Source organism: Poecilia latipinna, unplaced genomic scaffold (genome assembly GCF_001443285.1).
Source record: "Poecilia latipinna isolate Pla-1442-1.1 unplaced genomic scaffold, P_latipinna-1.0 Scaffold1007, whole genome shotgun sequence".
NCBI classification, from domain to species: domain Eukaryota; kingdom Metazoa; phylum Chordata; class Actinopteri; order Cyprinodontiformes; family Poeciliidae; genus Poecilia; species Poecilia latipinna.
This window is the reverse complement of record NW_015113623.1, coordinates 538,885-557,031: the sequence shown is the minus strand read 5'-3', so window position 1 is coordinate 557,031 and position 18,147 is coordinate 538,885. Positions and strand designations below refer to the sequence as shown.

The following is an 18,147-nucleotide window of genomic DNA, read 5'->3' as shown; positions in this document are numbered from 1 at the left end:
TTTTTCCTCGGAAATTTTGTTTTTTTAAAAATTTGGTTTTTTTTTTTTTTTTTTTTTGTCTGTGTACTCCAGTTAATGATTAATCGATACTGAGTTAGTTGACGATAATCTGAATAATTGGTTCCTTCCCATTAATCGCCCCATCCTTACTTTGAGGCACTCTGATCGCCCTGTGAGATCCTCTTGTGTGTTTCTGCTGGCCCCTCCAGGTTCCTGGGGTAATGTTGAGGAAACGATGATTGCGGTGACAGACGGCCTCTGTAATGTTCCTAACGAGACACTGAGGACTTCCATAGAGGAAACGCTGGCTTTGGTGAAAAGGTGAGGGTTCCTGGATGAATTTGGTTTAGCTAAAGCAGGAATCTCAGTCCAACCTGATGAACTCTCTTTCTCTTTCTCTTTCTCTCTCTCTCTCTCTCTCTCTCTCTCTCTCTCTCTCTCTCTCTCTCTGTCTCTTTTTTATTCAGTATTCCCCTGATGCTCTCTGTCCAGAGTGAGCCTCCAGCCCATGCCTCCTTCCCATCTGTACACGCCTTCATCATGCTGGAGGGCACCATGAACCTGACGGGGGAGACGCAGCCGCTGGTGGAGCAGCTGATGATGATTAAAAGGATGCAGGTGAATGTGATGTGTGGAAGAAATCCTGCAACTAAATCTGCACATATGAAACTCTGAATAGTTTGAAATATTGTAAAATTGCGCCTTTTACCTCAAATCCTGACCCTCCATCCATGTGCTTTAAGTTCAGCCTTCTAAGTTTTGGTTTGTATTGTTCTAATTATCATTTAAAACTAGAGATGCACTGATCTGATTAGACGGGCTGATACCCATTTCCGTCTTTCTTTGATATCTGAGCTGGAAATGGTGCACGTTGCTGATTTTAAATGCATCTAATGAACAGGGAAATGGAACATTTTGTGTTTGACTTGCAGACCTCAGGTCAATAAAGAGGAAACTGTTGCATCTGGAACAAACAGTTTGTTCCAGATGTGGTGGTGCATTTGCCAAACTCTGAGTCAGCATAAGCGTTTGCTCAAAAATGACACCTTAAACACTCGGGGTTAAGTAAGTAATTATTAGTGGGATTTCCCTGATATGGTAATATTCAGGCTTAACGATAAATTTCAAATTTCAAGAGGTGAGAACTTATGTTTGTAGTGTTTGGAAAAATAGTATTCATGTCTCACACATTTGTTACATTTGAATGGAGAAATGTTAAACCACAGAGTATTAGTTGTTGTCATTATTTTTTTTAATCTTGTTTATTAATTTGAATTGTTTTCTTCAGAGAATTCCTGGTCCTCTGTTTGTCCTGGAGATCTGGAAGGCTTGTTTCACCGGCCTCATCGAGTCACCAGAGGGCACCGAAGAGCTGAAATGGACCGCCTTCACCTTCCTCAAAGTAAAACTCCTTTCTGAAAGTTGCTGTTTCTTTTACTACATGCTCTTCTTCAGTCGTATACAACGGTGTACTTAAGGCATTGTAGACAGGGGGAAAAAAAGGCAAATTTGCAGCAAAAAATCTTTAGATTAATCTCAGATATTTTCTAGAAAAAAATTTGGAAATTTGCTTGGAAAAAAAGTAAAACATTTTTGACTTCTTTTAATCTTATTTTTTAGAAAATTTCTGAGCTTACTCTCAAAGTTTCCAAGTTTTGTAGCGTAATTTTACTCCTCCCTTTTTTTTCTATCTGCAATAGTCCTAATACGTCGTCATTGTCTTGACTGTTCTTAGCTATATCATATTTTTTAGGAGTATGTAACACTTTCTGAAAATGAATGTTCACTACTTCAGCTTTCTTCAGCTTAATGAATCCAACATTATGACTTCATGTCAAACAAAACAGCCACAACAATCTTATCTTTGTCTTTCTTAGATTCCTCAAGTTCTGCTCAGACTGAAGAAATACCCTCAAGGAGACAAAGGACAGGTGAAATATTTGATTCACTGCGACCTTCAAAACAAACTGATCATGCATGCAGACTAATGGATATTTATTCTGTTGGTTTTGTCCAGATGAACCTTTAAAGATTTCAGGCACCTGTCTACATATGTCTTATGTTGTTTGTCTTATTTTGGTCTTTGGATAGGCTGTACTAAAACTAATTTTGTTGTGCTTCTGAACGATGACAGAAAAGGCTGATTCTGATTCTGAAGTCTCTTTTATTTTCAGGATTTTACAGAGGATGTAAACATTGCATTTCAGTACCTCCTGAAACTGACGCCGCTGCTGGACAAGGCAGACCAGAGATGCAAGTAAGTCCTCCAAATCGTCACCGTTGTTTTCTTTCTGTCAAAAACCCGGAAAGCCCGCCTCGGATCCTGGGATCCGTTTTAACGTCACTGCTCTGCTTGAAGTTGCGACTGCCTCGGCATGCTGCTGCAGGAGTGCAACAAGCTGGGCCTGCTGTCGGATTCCAACACCGAAGGCCTCACGTCCAAACGGTACGTCTCCGGTTCTGGAAATACTCACAACACTGAAACCGCTCCACGGTTTGTCACCTCACAACCCTCAGCTGATTTTATGAGCAACAAGACTGTAGTCTTAGAGTTTAAGGAAGGAATATGATGCACAATGATTAAAAGTTCTTAAACTGGAATGGACTCAGCTTCTATTCACACCAAATCTGGAACAAACTTCCATAAAACTGCAAAACTTCTGAAAAGCTGACTTCCTTCAAATCGAGACTAAAGTCCCATCAAAATGGTTCAAAACCTTTTTGGACCATAATAAATGGAACATTGACCAACATATTTTATGTAGGATCATTTTAACGATGGCACTTGACAAAATGTAATGTCTGCTGTTGGTTTTCACAACCATCTGATGTGTTTATGATGTTTTTAACAATGTAAAACAACTTGAAGTGCCTGGTTGCTAAAATGTGCTATGCAAATAAATTTGATTGATTGATTAAAAAGAAAAATAATTTTCCTTCCACTTCAGCTATGCATTACTTTGTCTTGGTTAAGCACACAAAATCCCCGATTTCAAACAATATTCATACTTGAACCTTCTGCATGGACTTTGTTGCGTATTGAATTGACTTTTGCTGAACTCTGTATAAGATGGTGGAAGAAATGTAAAAACCTACATCTCTCCTCTTCCTCCTCTCCTCATCTTGTTTATTTTATTCAGGAATGAAGACAGGGAGTTTGCCCCACGGCTTAAAACGGCAGAAAACGCAAACATCCAGCCAAACCCGGGCCTCATCCTGAGAGCTGAACCCACTGTTACAAATATTCTCAAGGTAAAAAACCAGGAAATTGCGGTATAGTGTAGGAAATTGAAGCAGCCATGTTTGACTGACAGTACGTTGCATCAGTAATGTTGATTCTTATCATGCTAATGGCCAATTGAACGTTTTCCTCATTCCATGTTCATTAGACGGTAGATGCGGACCACTCAAAATCCCCCGAGGGCCTCCTGGGGGTTCTGGGTCACATGCTGTCTGGGAAGAGTCTGGATCTGCTTCTGGCAGCAGCGGCAGCCACCGGCAAACTCAAATCCTTCGCTCGGAAATTTATTAAGTGAGTGTATCCACACTGCCTTGTCCGTGAAAACCAGAACTTTTATTTCACCAGTAGTTGCATCAGTAAGATTTTTATTTTTTTTTCCTCGGCTGAGCATTTTTAATGATGTTTAAAACAAAACGTTAAATGTTTCCCGTCTTCTTCAAGGCTCAATGAGTTTCCGAAGCACATCAGCGGCGAAGGATGTGAGTTCATTTATGAGAGTCATGTTCCAGTGTGGGATAAAAACAAACTCGATGCTAACACTGCGGACGTCTTCTGTTCTTTCCTTCAGCTAAGTCTGCGTCTGTACGTGCCCAGCTCTTTGACATTTCCTTCCTCATGCTCTGTCATGTTGTGCAGACGTACGGTTCAGAGGTAAGCTCAAGAGACCCAGGAGACATTTTGGCCTTTTTCATTTTATATACATCTAAGCCATTTTTTTTCTGTGATGAATGACTGAAGCTCAAGTTTGCCAGAACATAGCTATTTTAAGATGTTTGAATAAGCAAGGAATTTACTTCAATCTGGTTAAATTTATTAACTTTTACAAAAACCAACACAATTGTTTTAAATGGAACAAGAAAAGTCCCTTTGAGAACTATTTAAAATTATATTTGTGTTCAGACATTTATCTTGGCGAGGAGTAAAAATGTTTCCTTTTGGAATACTTGCTATGTACATATTCTTCTAAGTTCGTCCATCAGATGGCACTACTTTCACTTGGATAGCATTCAACAAAAAATTGAACGTTTTGTTGAGAGCACACCTTTCTAGTGCAGGCTTCACTAGTGATGTTAGCAAATTTTAACCATTTATTTGACCAAACAGCGAAGCCCCTTGTGAAAAGGCAAAATGAAAATGTAAAGCCTCATCCCTCTGCTGGCCTTTCTGACTGTGTGAAAGAGGAGTGGGCAGAATCAGCGGCAGTGGATTAGCAATCCATTTGAACAACATATGTTGTAATCCAGGACATGCTGCTGTGAACTGTTATCATTAAGTCTCTGTCTGTATTACAAAGTGTTCACCGGTGTTATTTTCGCAACTATTTACATCAAATCATCGGCCATTGCACAATGTTTTGCTCATCACAATGCATGCGATGTCCTCATTTCCATTGTTGCTAAGATACCGATGTGTTTGTGGCAGTATTTGGGATTTTAATCACACCTCACCCTCTGCTACATTTCCAACATTTCAACACTTTTGTTAGCTGCGTTACCAGAGAAAACAGAAATGTTGGGTTTGTTTTGTGGAAATGTCAAAGATTCATACACCTACAAAGCAAGGCCTCTTTTTGGCTAATCTCATCTGTCTCTGCTCGGATTATAAACTCCTTGTCCACATTCAACCTGTAAAGAAGAGATCTGAGAGGAAGTGGTCTGAGGAAGCCAAAGAAGCTCTGCAGGGTTGTTTTGAGGCTACTAACTGGGTTACTTTGTGGCAGTCACACGCTAAAGACATCGATGCCATGAACGAGTTGGTGACTGACTTTATAAACTCCTGTGTGGACAACAACCATTCCCACAAGAGCAGTGAGATGATTCCCTAATAACAAACCCTGGATCGCCAGTGAGCTGAAGGTTACCTGTAGGTTGCCAGTTGAAACCCCTGCTATGCTCATCTCAGACTTCAAACAACCTCTAGAGTTAAAGTAGCTGCATTAGTTGTGTGTTTTACAATAAGACTAATGACTGTTACTCTTTGCTGGTTTCCATACAGAGTTACTTGATTTCAACAGAGCCTCGATAACTTGCTGATGTCCGTGTTTCCCACTGTAGGTGATCTTGTCTGACCCCAGTCCTTCAGTGGAGACGCCCTTTTTTGAAACCTGGCTGCAGACGTGCATGCCTGAGGAGGGCAAGACTCTGAATCCAGACCACCCATGCTTCAGACCCGAGCCGGGTAAAGTGGAGAGCCTGGTGACCCTGCTGAACAACTCCTCAGAAATGAAACTAGTGTACGTTGCATCCGAATGAGTGTTGCTGTGAGGAATATATGCTCTTAGGTGACATATATGTTGTTTTTTTTTTGTTTTTCAAATTTGTTTATATTTTATTTTGACCTGTTGTAAAAGTCAGGTGAAGTGGCATGAAATCTGCCTCAGCACTCCGGCAGCCATTCTGGAAGTTCTGAACGCGTGGGAGAACGGCGTTCTTTCCGTGGAGGCGGTGCAGGTCAGTCCTCTCCTCACTGTTGTCTTCTTTCTATTTTTATCTTTTGCGTCGCTGGAATAGATTGTTTTGAAATTTCCGAAATGATTGCGGCTCACATCAGACGCCTCACTGCTTCATCCTTTTTGACTCATCACGATATTTCATGTTAAACCACACTTACACTCTTGTCACACTCCATGACGTCTCGTTTTAACCCACTTCTCCTTTCTTTCCTGTTTCATTTAGTGTGGACGGATGTCATTTTGCTCATCTTTTTTTGATGGGCACAATTCTTACCAGTTCTCTTTTCCTTCTTTCTTTTTTTCTTACATTGAGTGTAGAAGATCACTGACAACATCAAGGGGAAAGTTTGCAGCATGGCCATTTGTGCGGTGGCGTGGCTGGTGGCTCACGTCCGGATGTTGGGACGGGACGAGAGAGAGAAGCCTCAGACTATGATCCGACAGCTTGTGACTCCCCTGTACGCGGAGAACACGATGCAGTTCTACAACGAACGGTACAAAAACACACAGCGCATCGCTTCTCACTACTGTTACCTGCAATCGACTGAGGGTAGACGGCTAAATCTCGCCTTCTTCATCCTCTCTCAAACTGCGTTTAGCGTGGTCATAATGAGCTCCATCATGGAGCACATGTGCGCCGACGTCTTCCAACAAACGGGCGCCATGCTGCGTTCGCCCATAGAAGGCCAAGAGCCGATCGCGTACCGCAACCTGCTGCCTCCCAAGGAGCCCATCCACCAGTCCCTCAGCAAGCAGTTCCAGGTGGTGCTGCGCAAAGGCTGGGTGGACAGTCGGGCTCTGCATCTGTTTGAGAGCCTCCTCAACATGGGAGGGGTCTTCTGGTTCACTAACAACCTCATCAAGGTAACACGACTGTTGTTACGGTGCCTTGTAGGATTATTTGTATCCCCTTGTACCTTGAACTTTTTCACATCTGGTCTTGTTAAAGCGGTAGATTTTTATTTTTTGTTGGAATATAAAGCAAAACAAAGTATTGCATATATGAGAAGTGGAAAAAAATTCTAGATAAGCTTTTTTTTTTTTTGACAGAAAGTATCAGTTTGTAGAACCCTATGTAGCTGTATTTCCAGCTGCAGGTGTCATGGGGCTTGTCTCTACCGGCTTTACGCATCGAGACGCTGACATTTCCGCCTCAGCTCAGTCAGATTGGAGGGGGGGCGTCTGTGAAGTCTGGCTACGTATTTTCAGTTGGATTTAGTCCTGGACTTTCTGATATTCTATGACATAAATCTGCTTTGATCTGAACCAATGTAATGCATTCCAATCATCATCATAACATACATTGTCCTTGCAAAGAGCTGCTTGTTGCAGTATTTTTTGAGTTGTTGTTCACACTGCGTGATGTAATGCAGCAGGATCCCCCAAACATCTCTTGTATTTATAGTTTTTTCAGTTTTAAATTGCATTCAAAATGGCATTAAAAGTTTTTAAAAAGTCTTAAATTTCACAGAAAAGCTGTTTTATACTGAAATTGAACTACACAAAGAATTTCTCCAACTAGAAGTCTCTAGGTAGTTAGGGGTGTTCAGGGGTCTGAGAGTAAAAGGGGCTAGATAAAAACCCATGACATACTTTTTTTTTGTAAAAAACCAAAGACAACCACCCATCATTTTCTGTCCACTTCATGTTTAGCGTTTCTGCTCGTTAGTGTTGGTCTGTGACATGAAGTCACAGTAAAACAGTTTTGGAGCCAGTGGCGCCTCCATTGTTAGTTCTGATCTTTCACATGCTGGACTTCTTTACTTACTGCTGACTGACTGTGAATCACGACTGCTCCCTGTTTCTGCGTTGCTTCAGGAACTGCTGAAGGAAACCCGACAGGAGTGGGCCAGCCGGGTCGTAGAGCTGCTGTACAGCATCTTCTGCCTGGACATGCAGCAGATCACGCTGACTCTGCTGGGAACCATCCTGCCCAACCTCCTGACCGACTCTGCTCACTGGCACAGCCTGGCCGACCCTCCTGGAAAGGCCTTGGCCAAGTAAGGCGGGATTTATTATTCATGCTCTTTGCGACGGAGGTTATGCTATTTCTTGCAACTGTTCTTGACCTTTAACCCCAGGCTGTCAGTGTGGTGCGCTCTCAGCTCTTACTCCTCGCACCACAAAGGCCCCTTTTCAGCTCGTCAGCGGAAAAGGCAGAGAGAAGATATCGAGGTAAGACGTCCAGACAGGTCTCATACAAGCTGCCATCGTTATCCGTTTTTTTTTTTTTTTTTTCTAATACAGATCTGGTTCTATTTGTGTGTTTTTGGGAACACAGGATTACAACAGTCTCTTCCCATTGGACGACACTCAGCCGTCTAAACTCATGCGGCTCCTCAGCTCCAACGAGGACGAGCCCGTCGCTCTCTCCAGTCCAGGTCTGTCTGCTAACCCGAACGTTTGAATTTGACTTTCTAAGATCAGGCCAGCAACAGCTTTCACTCTGCAAGCTCTGTTCAAAATCTTGGCTTCGGCAAACAACCCGTCTCTCTAGTAATCATCCAACCAATGACTCGCCCGTCAGCAAACTGTCTCATGGGAAGTTTTTGTTTAAAAAAAAAAAAAAAGAAAAAAAAAAGATCTGCGTTAATCAACAGCAGTGAGATTTAAACAGAGAGCTAAAGCTGCATAGTGTTGTACCCACTTATCCACAGCCACATGACTTTTGTAATGAGCTTTTAGACTTTGAGCCTTTGGGAATTTACTTTTTTTCCCCCCTTTTGAGTTGCAGCTACAGAGAAATTCCCAGACAAGCCGTTGCATGACTTTGGTCAAGAAATTCACAACTTGTCTTGCAGTGTTTTCAAAACTAAAACTGGGGTTTCATTTCCCAACCGATGTCATATAATAGTTCATTTAGAAACTTTTGAGTATTGGAAGGAAAAAAAAAACAAAACAAGCATCATCTGAGGATGATAGTTTTGTTTATTGCCTTGTTTGTATTCAGTCCTTTCTTTTTTTAAGTCAGAAAAAGATCCCAAACATCAGCAGCCTCCCCAGAAACCCCATCTAACGGGGTTTTGAACCCGTTAGACGTGAAGTGTTACTCAGAATTCACCCAATAAGCACAGAAAAGTGCATAAAAGTTTAGCCCAACAAACTCAAATGGTGCCAAATCAACAAGTTGTGCCAGAATGAGCCCCATCAGTGGAGTCTCCAGCACATTAGGAGCAAACACCACACTAGGAAACCTTTAACATCCAGCACTTACTATGTACTTTGATAGGTGCGGGTCACATGTTCTCATTCTTATCGTCAAGGTGACTGGTGGACATGTTTCTTCCTGTCGGACAGTTTGGATCCGTCGGCCTGTGATGAGGCTTGTTGTTGTGCTGCATGTTGCAGGTTGACGGTGAAGGCAGCGTGTTGGTCGACCTGTTTTTGATTCGGGTTGGAAGTGTTTGGTTTTCATGTTGGTTGGTGGTCTGTTGGCTGGTGTGGTTTTGGAACGTTAAACGACTCTAGCTGTGTTTCCTTTGACCATAAAATTACTCTAATTGAAATTAAAAAATTAATTTGCTTAATGGAAACATGCCAACTTCCAACTTTTTTTTTTAGCAGTAGAAGCAAAAGTTTAACTCTTGAAGTCTTCAGTCCAAAATAATCTTGTGTAAATAACCCTGACCATTGTGGCTTCCCTCTTTTTTATGTTTCTAGAATTTGTGCTTTTTCCTGCAGGCCCTATAAATAAATAATGTTTTGTCATCTCTCCCGTCGCCTCACAGGAGACCGGTCCATGAGCAGCTCCCTGTCTCCGTCTCAGCTGCACACCGTCAACATGAGGGACCCTCTCAATAGAGTCCTGGGTGAGCCTGTTCTCCACCACGTTTAAAGAAACATGAACCAAAATCCAAATGTTCTGCCTTTATTAGTAGTTATGAAACGATAATTGTACGATTTAGATGAAATGGAAGAAGACAAATCTAAAATAAACCAACAAACTGAGCGCTGACTGAAGCGACGGCCTCAGAGGAAACACACCACACATTTCTGTAGAAATGCACCTGTTGCTGTTTTGTTCACACTGACTTCCAATTATAGTAAAAAATTCAGTTCCCATTTTGATACTGATTTCTTTATGGGGATAATGAATCAACATTATTAGCAAGCATTCCGATGTCATAAAGTTGGTTGTCAAGTATGAACATATGGTGCTTACCAATACTAGGGGAATACCAAAGTTCCAAAACTTCAAACCTTTTTCCTCTTGCCTTGTCAGCTGGCTGAAAGAGGAACGCTGCTGCATTCATCCTTCACTTTCAGAAAGGAAGCAGAAATGTTGGTTGACCAATGAATCGACTAATATGTGATTTATTTTATACTCCCTGTATTGATCTCTAGAATAGAATAGAATATACTTTATTTAGCTCCAATGGGAAATTCCTTATTTGTGGACAAGCTACTCTATCCAAGGTGTTAAATATTATTAAATACAAATACAACCATATTGCTTATGGTTATATTTGTATTCAATATAAAAAATATTATTTGTGAAAAAAATTATATTTTATAAAACAGATGTATACACAGGTATGATATTTTAAGTAATTTAAGTATTACTAAATATAAAATAAAATTATCGTCTAGTTGAGTGGCAGACATGTTTCTTCCCGTCCACAGTGCAGGAATAACGCAATATGATGTTTGTTAAAATGGAAACAATTTTTCATGCTTTGCTTGTCAACCCGTCGTAATCGTTCACAATCTAAGGTCGTCATATTCCCCACAACTATTAATGCACAACTGCAGTGATGAGTATTTAAGATAAGCAGTAGATGGTCTTAAGAGAAGTCACAGCTCCTCTGATTGGAATCAAAACTGTTTCCTTCATTTCTTTTTTTTTTTTCTTTTTTTTTTTTAGATTTCAGTGCAACTCTGAATCTGTGGTAGTTTTAGTCAGTTACCACACTTTTTACTGCTGACATTTTTGTATCTTAGCATTTTTTTCCCCATAGAATTTTCTAAAGATATAGTATTGAATAAAAGTATTTATACAAATAAAGTCAAACTAAAGTTGAACTGCAATGTGTCTTACACCGTATCACAGTTAAACATCAAATTATGGCTTTATAACTGGATCTTTGTTCAGTTTATTTTACTGTTCAGGACATAAAGGGGCTTCATATTACAGGATTATCTTTCCTGCTAATACAAGTTATCACGCTATACAACATATGTGTGAAGACAAGTTCTGATTTATATGTAGTTAAATAGTCTATTTTGTCATTTTTTATATAATATAACCTGTTTTCTTTACTTGAACGTCAGTTAGTTTAGGTTTTAGGAAAAAATACATATAGTGAAAAAGGATACACCTCTACCAACATAATTCTGTTTTGTAGAAATTATTAGACATCTGGACTGGTTTAAGACATTTAATTAGTTTAAATTGCTCTGTTACAATCAGTCAAGATCTCGTTTTTAAGTTTCCTATAAACAGTTTCTAATGCAGGATGTTCCATGACATATTAGCCACGGTGCACCGCAGTCTGGCAACCCTGCTGAACCGCTTGCATGCCTCCACAGAAAACGGTTTCCTCTTATCAAATACCTCACTGATGGGAAAAAAAAAAAAAACCACTTAGTGATCATTTCCAAACTGAAGATAAGATATGTGGTTTGAAAAGTGAATGTCCTCTATCATCAGGCCTATTTTGAAAAGGTTTAGTTCACTGTAGAAACACAATTTAATGTTTGCATTGTTTTTCTTACTATGAATTTCATTTAACTTTATTGTGAAAATAAAATGTCTAATTCACTTTTTATGATTATTTTTGATAAAGCAGGGATGTTTGGCTATAAAATGGAAAGAACTGACTGGATGAGTGAGACAGGAAGTTGTTCAACTCTTAAATTACAACTTTAGTTTGTGCAACTTTCATTGCATTATAAATGACTGTTAAAGTGAGATTGCATTTTCACTTTCATTTGAAGCATTAACCAACTGTTGGATGAAAATTAGTATTCATTTCTGTGGGACCTGTGTGCCAGCTCTGCTAACTAAAAACAAATGTTCTGTTTTCTGCTCCTCAGCCAACCTCTTCCTCCTGTTCTCCTCCATCTTGGGCTCCAAGATGGCGGGGCCTCACACCCAGTTTGTGCAGAGTTTTCTTGAGGAGTGCGTCGAGTGCTTGGAGCAGGGAAGCCGTGGCAGCATTCTGCAGTTCATGCCTTTCACCATGGTGAGTTAGGAGCTGGGAGGCGAAAACAACAAAAAAATAAGAAGAAAAGAAAAAAGAGGGGTTGGGAGAACCAGTCAGTGTTGCATCAGGCTTTACTGAATCACTCCTCTTAAATTTAGCGCTTGCAGTAAAAAGTGAGCACCTTATCAGACAGAATCAAAAGATTACCAGTCATGAGTGCTGTGAGTAGTTTGCACAAGTTGAATAAAAACCAATAAGATAGTTTAAGAATGCAAAAATAGACTCGCTTAAGACATTTGCCTTGAGGTCAGTTAAGGGTGTATTTATGCGAACATTGACTCATTGCTGCTGTAATAAAATTGTGCTGACTCATCTTTTTCTGTAAATGTTTTCAAACTGGTAGCTTGGCAGAATCAGGGTAAAGGTGAACAATCTGAGAAAAATGTTTTGAGCAGCACAGATGACAGCTGGAGTGATGCAAACGTGTCCAGAGTTTCAGAAACACTCAAACCCTTTGAACCTTGTTGCTATGGATGCACTGATTGCAGTTTTCTGGCCAATCACTGGCCAAGCCTGACTGATTTTTTATTTTTATTTTTATTTTTATTTTTTTATCTGAAGAACAGGAAGTTGACAATGGTGCAGGGCATTCTGGGTAAATACATCCACCATCAGCGAAATGGCTTAAGGTCTTTTGCTAAAGAGAAATCCTCCAACCGCTAAAATCTGACGCCACTTCATTTGTGTTTACATTTTATGAAAAATGAAATTGCACTCATGCCGTCTTTAAAGGTTTTTGGGTTGTTTCCTTCAAAGGTTCTTGCTGTAGCGCCTCCACAGGTGAGGAGGGTAACAGTTTTTATAAGTGTTTTGGTTCATTAGGCACAGCGCAGTGTAAAAGAGAACCACAGCACCTGAAAATGGAGCAAATGTTGCAGTTTTGGTTCCCAATCAAATATATTTGCCAGACTATCAGGTATAAAAACACTCCTAGACTTAAAACTAATTTTTCTTTATTATTATACAGTTCTGTTGGTGTGTTAGATGCTGCTCCTTGAGTTTTGTTTTTACATACAAAGTCATAGACCAGAATGTTTCTAAAAGATATTTACATTTTACACTTGATGTCAGTGTTGTTGATGTAGATTTAGAACATGGAAAAAATAAATGGCTCTTTATACTTCTAATAGGATAAATGTTATGCTTTTACATTTTTTTTAATAAACAAGCAAGTCAGGATGTTTTTGCCTCTCGAATTAAATGTTAAAAGATTTAATTCAAGAGGCACATGAAATTGAGGTTGATGTGTGAAATTAGGCTTAACGGAGCAAGATTTGAATTCTTGTTCTAGATCAAGAATAAATGACATTTGAGAAAATATTTCAGTCCCTTCTTCTGTAGAGAGTTTACCATTACACTGAGCAAATATTTTCTTTACTTTAATACCAAATTTAACATAGTAGGTCATGAGTAGGGTTTGTGCCTCTTGGCTGAACTTCTTTGTGTAAAAGAAAAAGAAAAACAAATTTAGATGTTGACAGAGTACAAACAGTTTCACCCAGCAGTGTGTGTAAAGTGAGTGTGTGTTTTTGTGTGTGTTCAGGTGTCTGAGCTGGTGAAGCTGCCGGCGCTGGCCAAGCCCAAAGTGGTCCTGGCCATCACCGACCTGAATCTGCCGCTGGGAAGGAGAGTGGCTGCCAAAGCCATCTCGGCTCTCTAAACTCTTCCAGTTTCCAGTTCCTCCAGTCCCGGACTCACCCGCCCGACCAATCAACATGTTCTGAGAAGTGAAGAAGGACGAAGTGTAAAAAAAAAACTTAAGACTGAATGGACCGACTGGAGTATTAGACTTCTCTTTTTTTTCTCTCTCTTTACACACATCTTTGACTTTATAAATAGATTTTTGAATAAAAATAGTTTGCTTTTGCCAGTTTTTTACTTCTGTGATGTTTTTATTTTTGACCAGATCACATTGTTTAAACAGTTTCGCCTGTTCTTGTGATCACTTTGTGTCTTAATCAGAATGATGACTCTGAGGTTTTTCACATGACATGCTGAGGGAATCATCCTCCTGGTGACAATTGGTCATCTGCCAGTCACACCTGCAGGAACTCTGTCTGACGGGACGCCGGAGCCGCCGTTTCACTTTTAGTTGCACTTCTGTTTCCTTTGCTTGAATTTCGGAAACAAATTCACCAGCAAGGCAGCGTGTCAGCAAGTTTCACCGCACCACCATTAAGAAAACAGAACAGTTGTATTTTCAAGAAAGAAAATTTTATTTTTGTATTGGGACGTAGGAAAATAACAAATTAGATTTTAAATAGCAGTACAAAAATAATTAGTTTCTTTTTCAATGTTACACCTTCTATAATCGTCTTTAAAGCTGCAGTGCGTAACATTTACAGAAATGCGTTTTTCCATATTTATTAAAACTGTCAAAATGTTGACATTATCTTATGAGACAATCTGAAAAACTGAGGTTCTCCACCTCCTAGTGCTAATATTGCATCGCTCTGGGTCCAAATCAACCAATCAGAGCCAGGAGGCGGGGCTTAGCGCTGTAGATCAACCTCCTTACTGTTACAAATAAACTGTTAATCTGCCGTCATCAGTGGCTATGCTAAATAGCATTAGCATTCATGTGATTCTATGTTGTGGAGAACCAGGTGTAACGTAGCAAAGTGCAAGCAGGAGGAGCTGAGCACGAGAGTGATTGACGGCACTAAGACCCTCCTCCTCCTCACGCTGATTGGTTGTTTCTGTGTGGTGAATTTCTGCATTTGGTACCAGGAGAAGCCAGAGAAACTGTTGTTTTTTTTTTCACAGATTATGTGTTTTATACTGTCATGACATAATTATCATTTTAACAAATATGTAACAATGTTTATTTTAAAACGGTTACATACTGCAGCTTTAATATGTTCCCAGAACTCACTAATATGAGCATTATTAGCTGGTCATACATCTGACGAGTGCAAAGGTTTATCAAAAAAATTGATTTCCTAAATAAATACAATGCATCTCTCGAAATAAATATATAAATAAAAATAGATTTAACAAATAAATAATCTGCTAGCAGATCAATAAATATAACAAAAACTGGCAACGTAGGTTTTCAGCTCAGGCTGAAAGAGGAATACAACGATCTTTGGTCAGCTCTGGTTGTCATCGCCGGTGCTGCGGTCCAGACTCCTGAGGCAACGCGCCACGTCCCAGCTGAACGCCTGCAGCTGGACCAGGGTCAGGTGAGCCGCCACCTGGACCTCAAATTCCCCCGGGAGGCGCAGTTCCACCGAGCCCGACGTGGGGGGCGCTGCGATGTGCGATTGGTTCATTTTCTGCATCTGTGAAATGGATCAGGAAGTTGTGATTGCGAGATGTAATGCAAAGCGTTTTTTTTTTTTAAGCTGCAATACAGACGTCCAAAATAAATGTACCTTAGCAATCTGGATTTTTAGATCTCGGACATCGGACATCAATGCAACCACTTTGTCTTTCTCTGCTAGTCGAGGGGCGATGGAGCTCAGCAACCCTTGGTGCAGCTGCAGCCCATCATGCATCACTCTCAAACCAGTTTCCTAATACAGAATGAGGGGAGCAAACTGAGTATGTCTTTGTTTTTTATATATATACTGTATGTATATATATATATATTTATGATTACATAAAACAAGGTTTTCTACAAACGGAAGACACTTACCAGAGTGAAATTTTCTGAAACCGCTGTGAGTACAGGAGCCGGGGGGATGCCAATGTTGGTCGCCATGGTTGAAAACCTGCCGATGTCTGAAGAATCCAACTTTAGGGTCTGTGATGAAGAAATGATGTGTAGATGGAAAATGATAAATAGATACGCTTAGATTCCCTGTGAAAGTTATTTTTGATTCACCATTAAGCCACATACAAATTCAAACATCTGCAATATTTTCATAATTATGAAAAAAAAATAATTATTTGCAATAACCACAAAGTACTGTTTACCAATTTTGTAAAATAAACTGTACTTGTATACTTATTTCAAGTATCATATAAAGTACTAATGTTAAATTTTATTTTACCTGTATTTGTGAAGTTTTTTAAAAATTTGATATCAAAGTATATTTGTCCCCTTAAAGTTCAACTTTAATGTAGAGTAAACATAGCTTCACATCAAATAAAGGTCGCACAACTTTGTATTTTCTGAAAAACTCGCCAACATCAAATTTCTCTGATGCTTTCTGAACAGAAACTTCAATAGTCTCAGATTGTTTAAAGTCACAAGAGTCATAATTTAAAGCTACTTGTTCATTTGAACACTTTATGCCCCACGTGTCTGTACTGGAGTCATGCTTTAAAACAACAAAAATTGATGGCTTTTTTTTGCCATTTATTAAACATGTTTCTCAATGTAAAATAAAAACCAATCAAGCTCAAGAATTAAAAAAAAAAATATTAATGTGATGAAGGGCTTTGGGCCCCCCAAATTATATTCTGCTCTGGGCCCTGTGCGACTTTCGGTCGCCTGTGGCAAAGTATGGTACTTTTGTGTTAATTTGTTAAAAAAAAAAAAGAAAAAAGAAAGAAAAGAAAAGTTGTTTTAAAGGAACCAGCATAAAACGGTAAGAGAAAACCGAAAATAAGCCTTCTTGTGAATTTATTCTTGTAATCTCTGAGAGAAAGTGACAGGTACTGAAATATTAATCGCGCTTATAAATAGTGCATTTTAAGTTCCAGAATGGTTCCGTCTGCAGCCCAGAAAACAAACACATTTCAGACGGACCGAACAACAGAGCCTCATTTCTCCTGACTGAACCCTTCAGCTCAGAGCGTTATTCATTGTTTTGTTTTGTTCCTTCCTATGACGCAGCAGTATTACCCGCAAATATTCAGCCGAAACGCAAAAACGTGCGTCGGCCAGGTTTCAGCGCCTCACCTCTGTGTGAATGCAGGAGCTGTGCGTGTCGGCTATGGAGTCCAGGATCTTTTGCGTCAAGCTGCGGCTCCTCTGCAGGATCTCCTGGAACCGCGGATCCTCAACAAGTGCGCTGCCGCTCTCCGGCAGAGGCGCGCTGCGGGCGGCGGAGGCCATGAAGCAGGCGAAGACTGCGGGGAGAAAACGACCGAATAGTTAAAAAGAAGAAGACGAAGAAGAGGCAGAACAACCGTCTTTATAGACAGAACAAAGCCCGGCTCTGTCAGCTCCTGTGTCCTGCAGAACTGAGCTCGACCCCCACACAACCCCACCCTCCTCACCCCTCCTCTCCCCTCCCCTCCCCCCAAATGAACACAGAGGCTGCAAGAGTTTTACAAGACTCTCTGAAACATGAAACCCGAGGCAAAAAATAACTGGACACATCCATCTGAGCTGTGAAGGAGTGTTTCTATTTGTTAAGATAAACGGTCCGGTACCAGCCGGAGCTGATCCGCCCCCCAGTGCTCGGGTCAGAGCTGTCTGTGTGGGAGCTCTCTCCAGAGATGAGCAGCAAAGGAGGGGAAGCAGAGTTTTACAATGATTTCCTCTCTACTCACCAATCAGGACATGCATGGCCTCAGCTGGGTCAGGTCTCACAAGTATTGACCTGAAAGTGAGCACTATTACTGATTTACTCTACTCTTATTGACATATTTATAGAAACACCCAGAGGGGGGGGGGGGGGTTTCCTTTATCATCATCATCGTCCTCATCATCATCTTATCTCACAATCCATTACATAAATTCCATTGAAACTTACAAATGACTCTTGTTTTTTCTGAAATGACAGCCCAAATACAACTTGTGAACAATTAGAATTTGGTTGTTTTTTGTTGTTGTGACAGGATTATAACATGTATAATTGATGTATAATTGATGTAAATCTGAAAGTTAGAGTAGAACCTGAACCAATAAAGTATTAACTGGTGAATTAGTTTGTCCTCCTTTTCTTCTTTTTCTTACATTTAATGGGAATTAATTTATTTGCTTCATGGCCAAAAGAACGATTCATTGCCAGTAAAAATCTCTTATCTTAGCCTGGATTTTATTTTTATCCACTTTATTCTATTTTTTTTTCCCAAAACTAAGAGAATGTTTCATGACAATCTTCTGAGACAATGAAGCATCTCTGAACAACAAAAAAAATCTCAAACTCAACTTGTTTTGTATTGAATTCAGTGGAATGATTAGGTTCATTGTCCATTTGAACAGTTATAAAAATAATTTCCACCCTTCACCAATTTCTCTGAAAAACAAGCTCATCTTTGTTGAACAGGTCAATGTTTTTCTTAAGACAGATCATTTATTAACTTGTAAGTTACGTGATATCTCTAAAAGCAGCTGATTTGAGCATCTC

The 18,147-nt window shown here is 40.0% G+C and overlaps 2 protein-coding genes across 2 annotated transcripts in view; one reads left to right on the top strand and one right to left on the bottom strand.

Moving 5' to 3' along the window:
- Positions 1 to 13,772, top strand: part of med24 (mediator complex subunit 24) — a 20,715-nt gene extending 6,943 nt beyond the window's left edge. Inside the window, exons 7-26 of the mRNA XM_015050724.1 lie at positions 210 to 321; positions 468 to 618; positions 1,289 to 1,402; positions 1,878 to 1,931; positions 2,175 to 2,257; positions 2,360 to 2,446; positions 3,141 to 3,252; positions 3,390 to 3,532; positions 3,683 to 3,720; positions 3,810 to 3,892; positions 5,296 to 5,474; positions 5,592 to 5,691; positions 6,012 to 6,187; positions 6,293 to 6,557; positions 7,512 to 7,693; positions 7,775 to 7,868; positions 7,975 to 8,074; positions 9,422 to 9,502; positions 11,730 to 11,878; positions 13,443 to 13,772. Of these exons, the coding sequence (XP_014906210.1) occupies positions 210 to 321; positions 468 to 618; positions 1,289 to 1,402; positions 1,878 to 1,931; positions 2,175 to 2,257; positions 2,360 to 2,446; positions 3,141 to 3,252; positions 3,390 to 3,532; positions 3,683 to 3,720; positions 3,810 to 3,892; positions 5,296 to 5,474; positions 5,592 to 5,691; positions 6,012 to 6,187; positions 6,293 to 6,557; positions 7,512 to 7,693; positions 7,775 to 7,868; positions 7,975 to 8,074; positions 9,422 to 9,502; positions 11,730 to 11,878; positions 13,443 to 13,559 (2,420 nt within the window). The 3' untranslated portion in view covers positions 13,560 to 13,772. The remainder of the gene's footprint in view (positions 1 to 209; positions 322 to 467; positions 619 to 1,288; positions 1,403 to 1,877; positions 1,932 to 2,174; positions 2,258 to 2,359; positions 2,447 to 3,140; positions 3,253 to 3,389; positions 3,533 to 3,682; positions 3,721 to 3,809; positions 3,893 to 5,295; positions 5,475 to 5,591; positions 5,692 to 6,011; positions 6,188 to 6,292; positions 6,558 to 7,511; positions 7,694 to 7,774; positions 7,869 to 7,974; positions 8,075 to 9,421; positions 9,503 to 11,729; positions 11,879 to 13,442) is intronic.
- A 435-nt stretch (positions 13,773 to 14,207) lies between these two features.
- On the bottom strand, positions 14,208 to 18,147 carry csf3a (colony stimulating factor 3 (granulocyte) a). Its single transcript, XM_015050706.1, has 5 exons — positions 17,348 to 18,147; positions 16,752 to 16,921; positions 15,540 to 15,647; positions 15,277 to 15,417; positions 14,208 to 15,183 (listed from the first exon to the last, which is right to left on the bottom strand). Exons 1-5 carry the CDS (start codon positions 17,361 to 17,363, stop codon positions 14,992 to 14,994), a joined length of 627 nt encoding a protein of 208 aa, XP_014906192.1. The 5' UTR covers positions 17,364 to 18,147; the 3' UTR covers positions 14,208 to 14,991.

Excerpts from the sequence above, each read along its gene's own strand:
- csf3a (XM_015050706.1), bottom strand. Across the intron at positions 15,648-16,751 it reads GCTCCTGCATTCACACAGAG|ACCCTAAAGTTGGATTCTTC; the intron begins GTGAGGCGCTGA and ends TCTTCATCACAG. Across the intron at positions 15,418-15,539 it reads TTTCAGAAAATTTCACTCTG|GAAACTGGTTTGAGAGTGAT; the intron begins GTAAGTGTCTTC and ends ATTCTGTATTAG.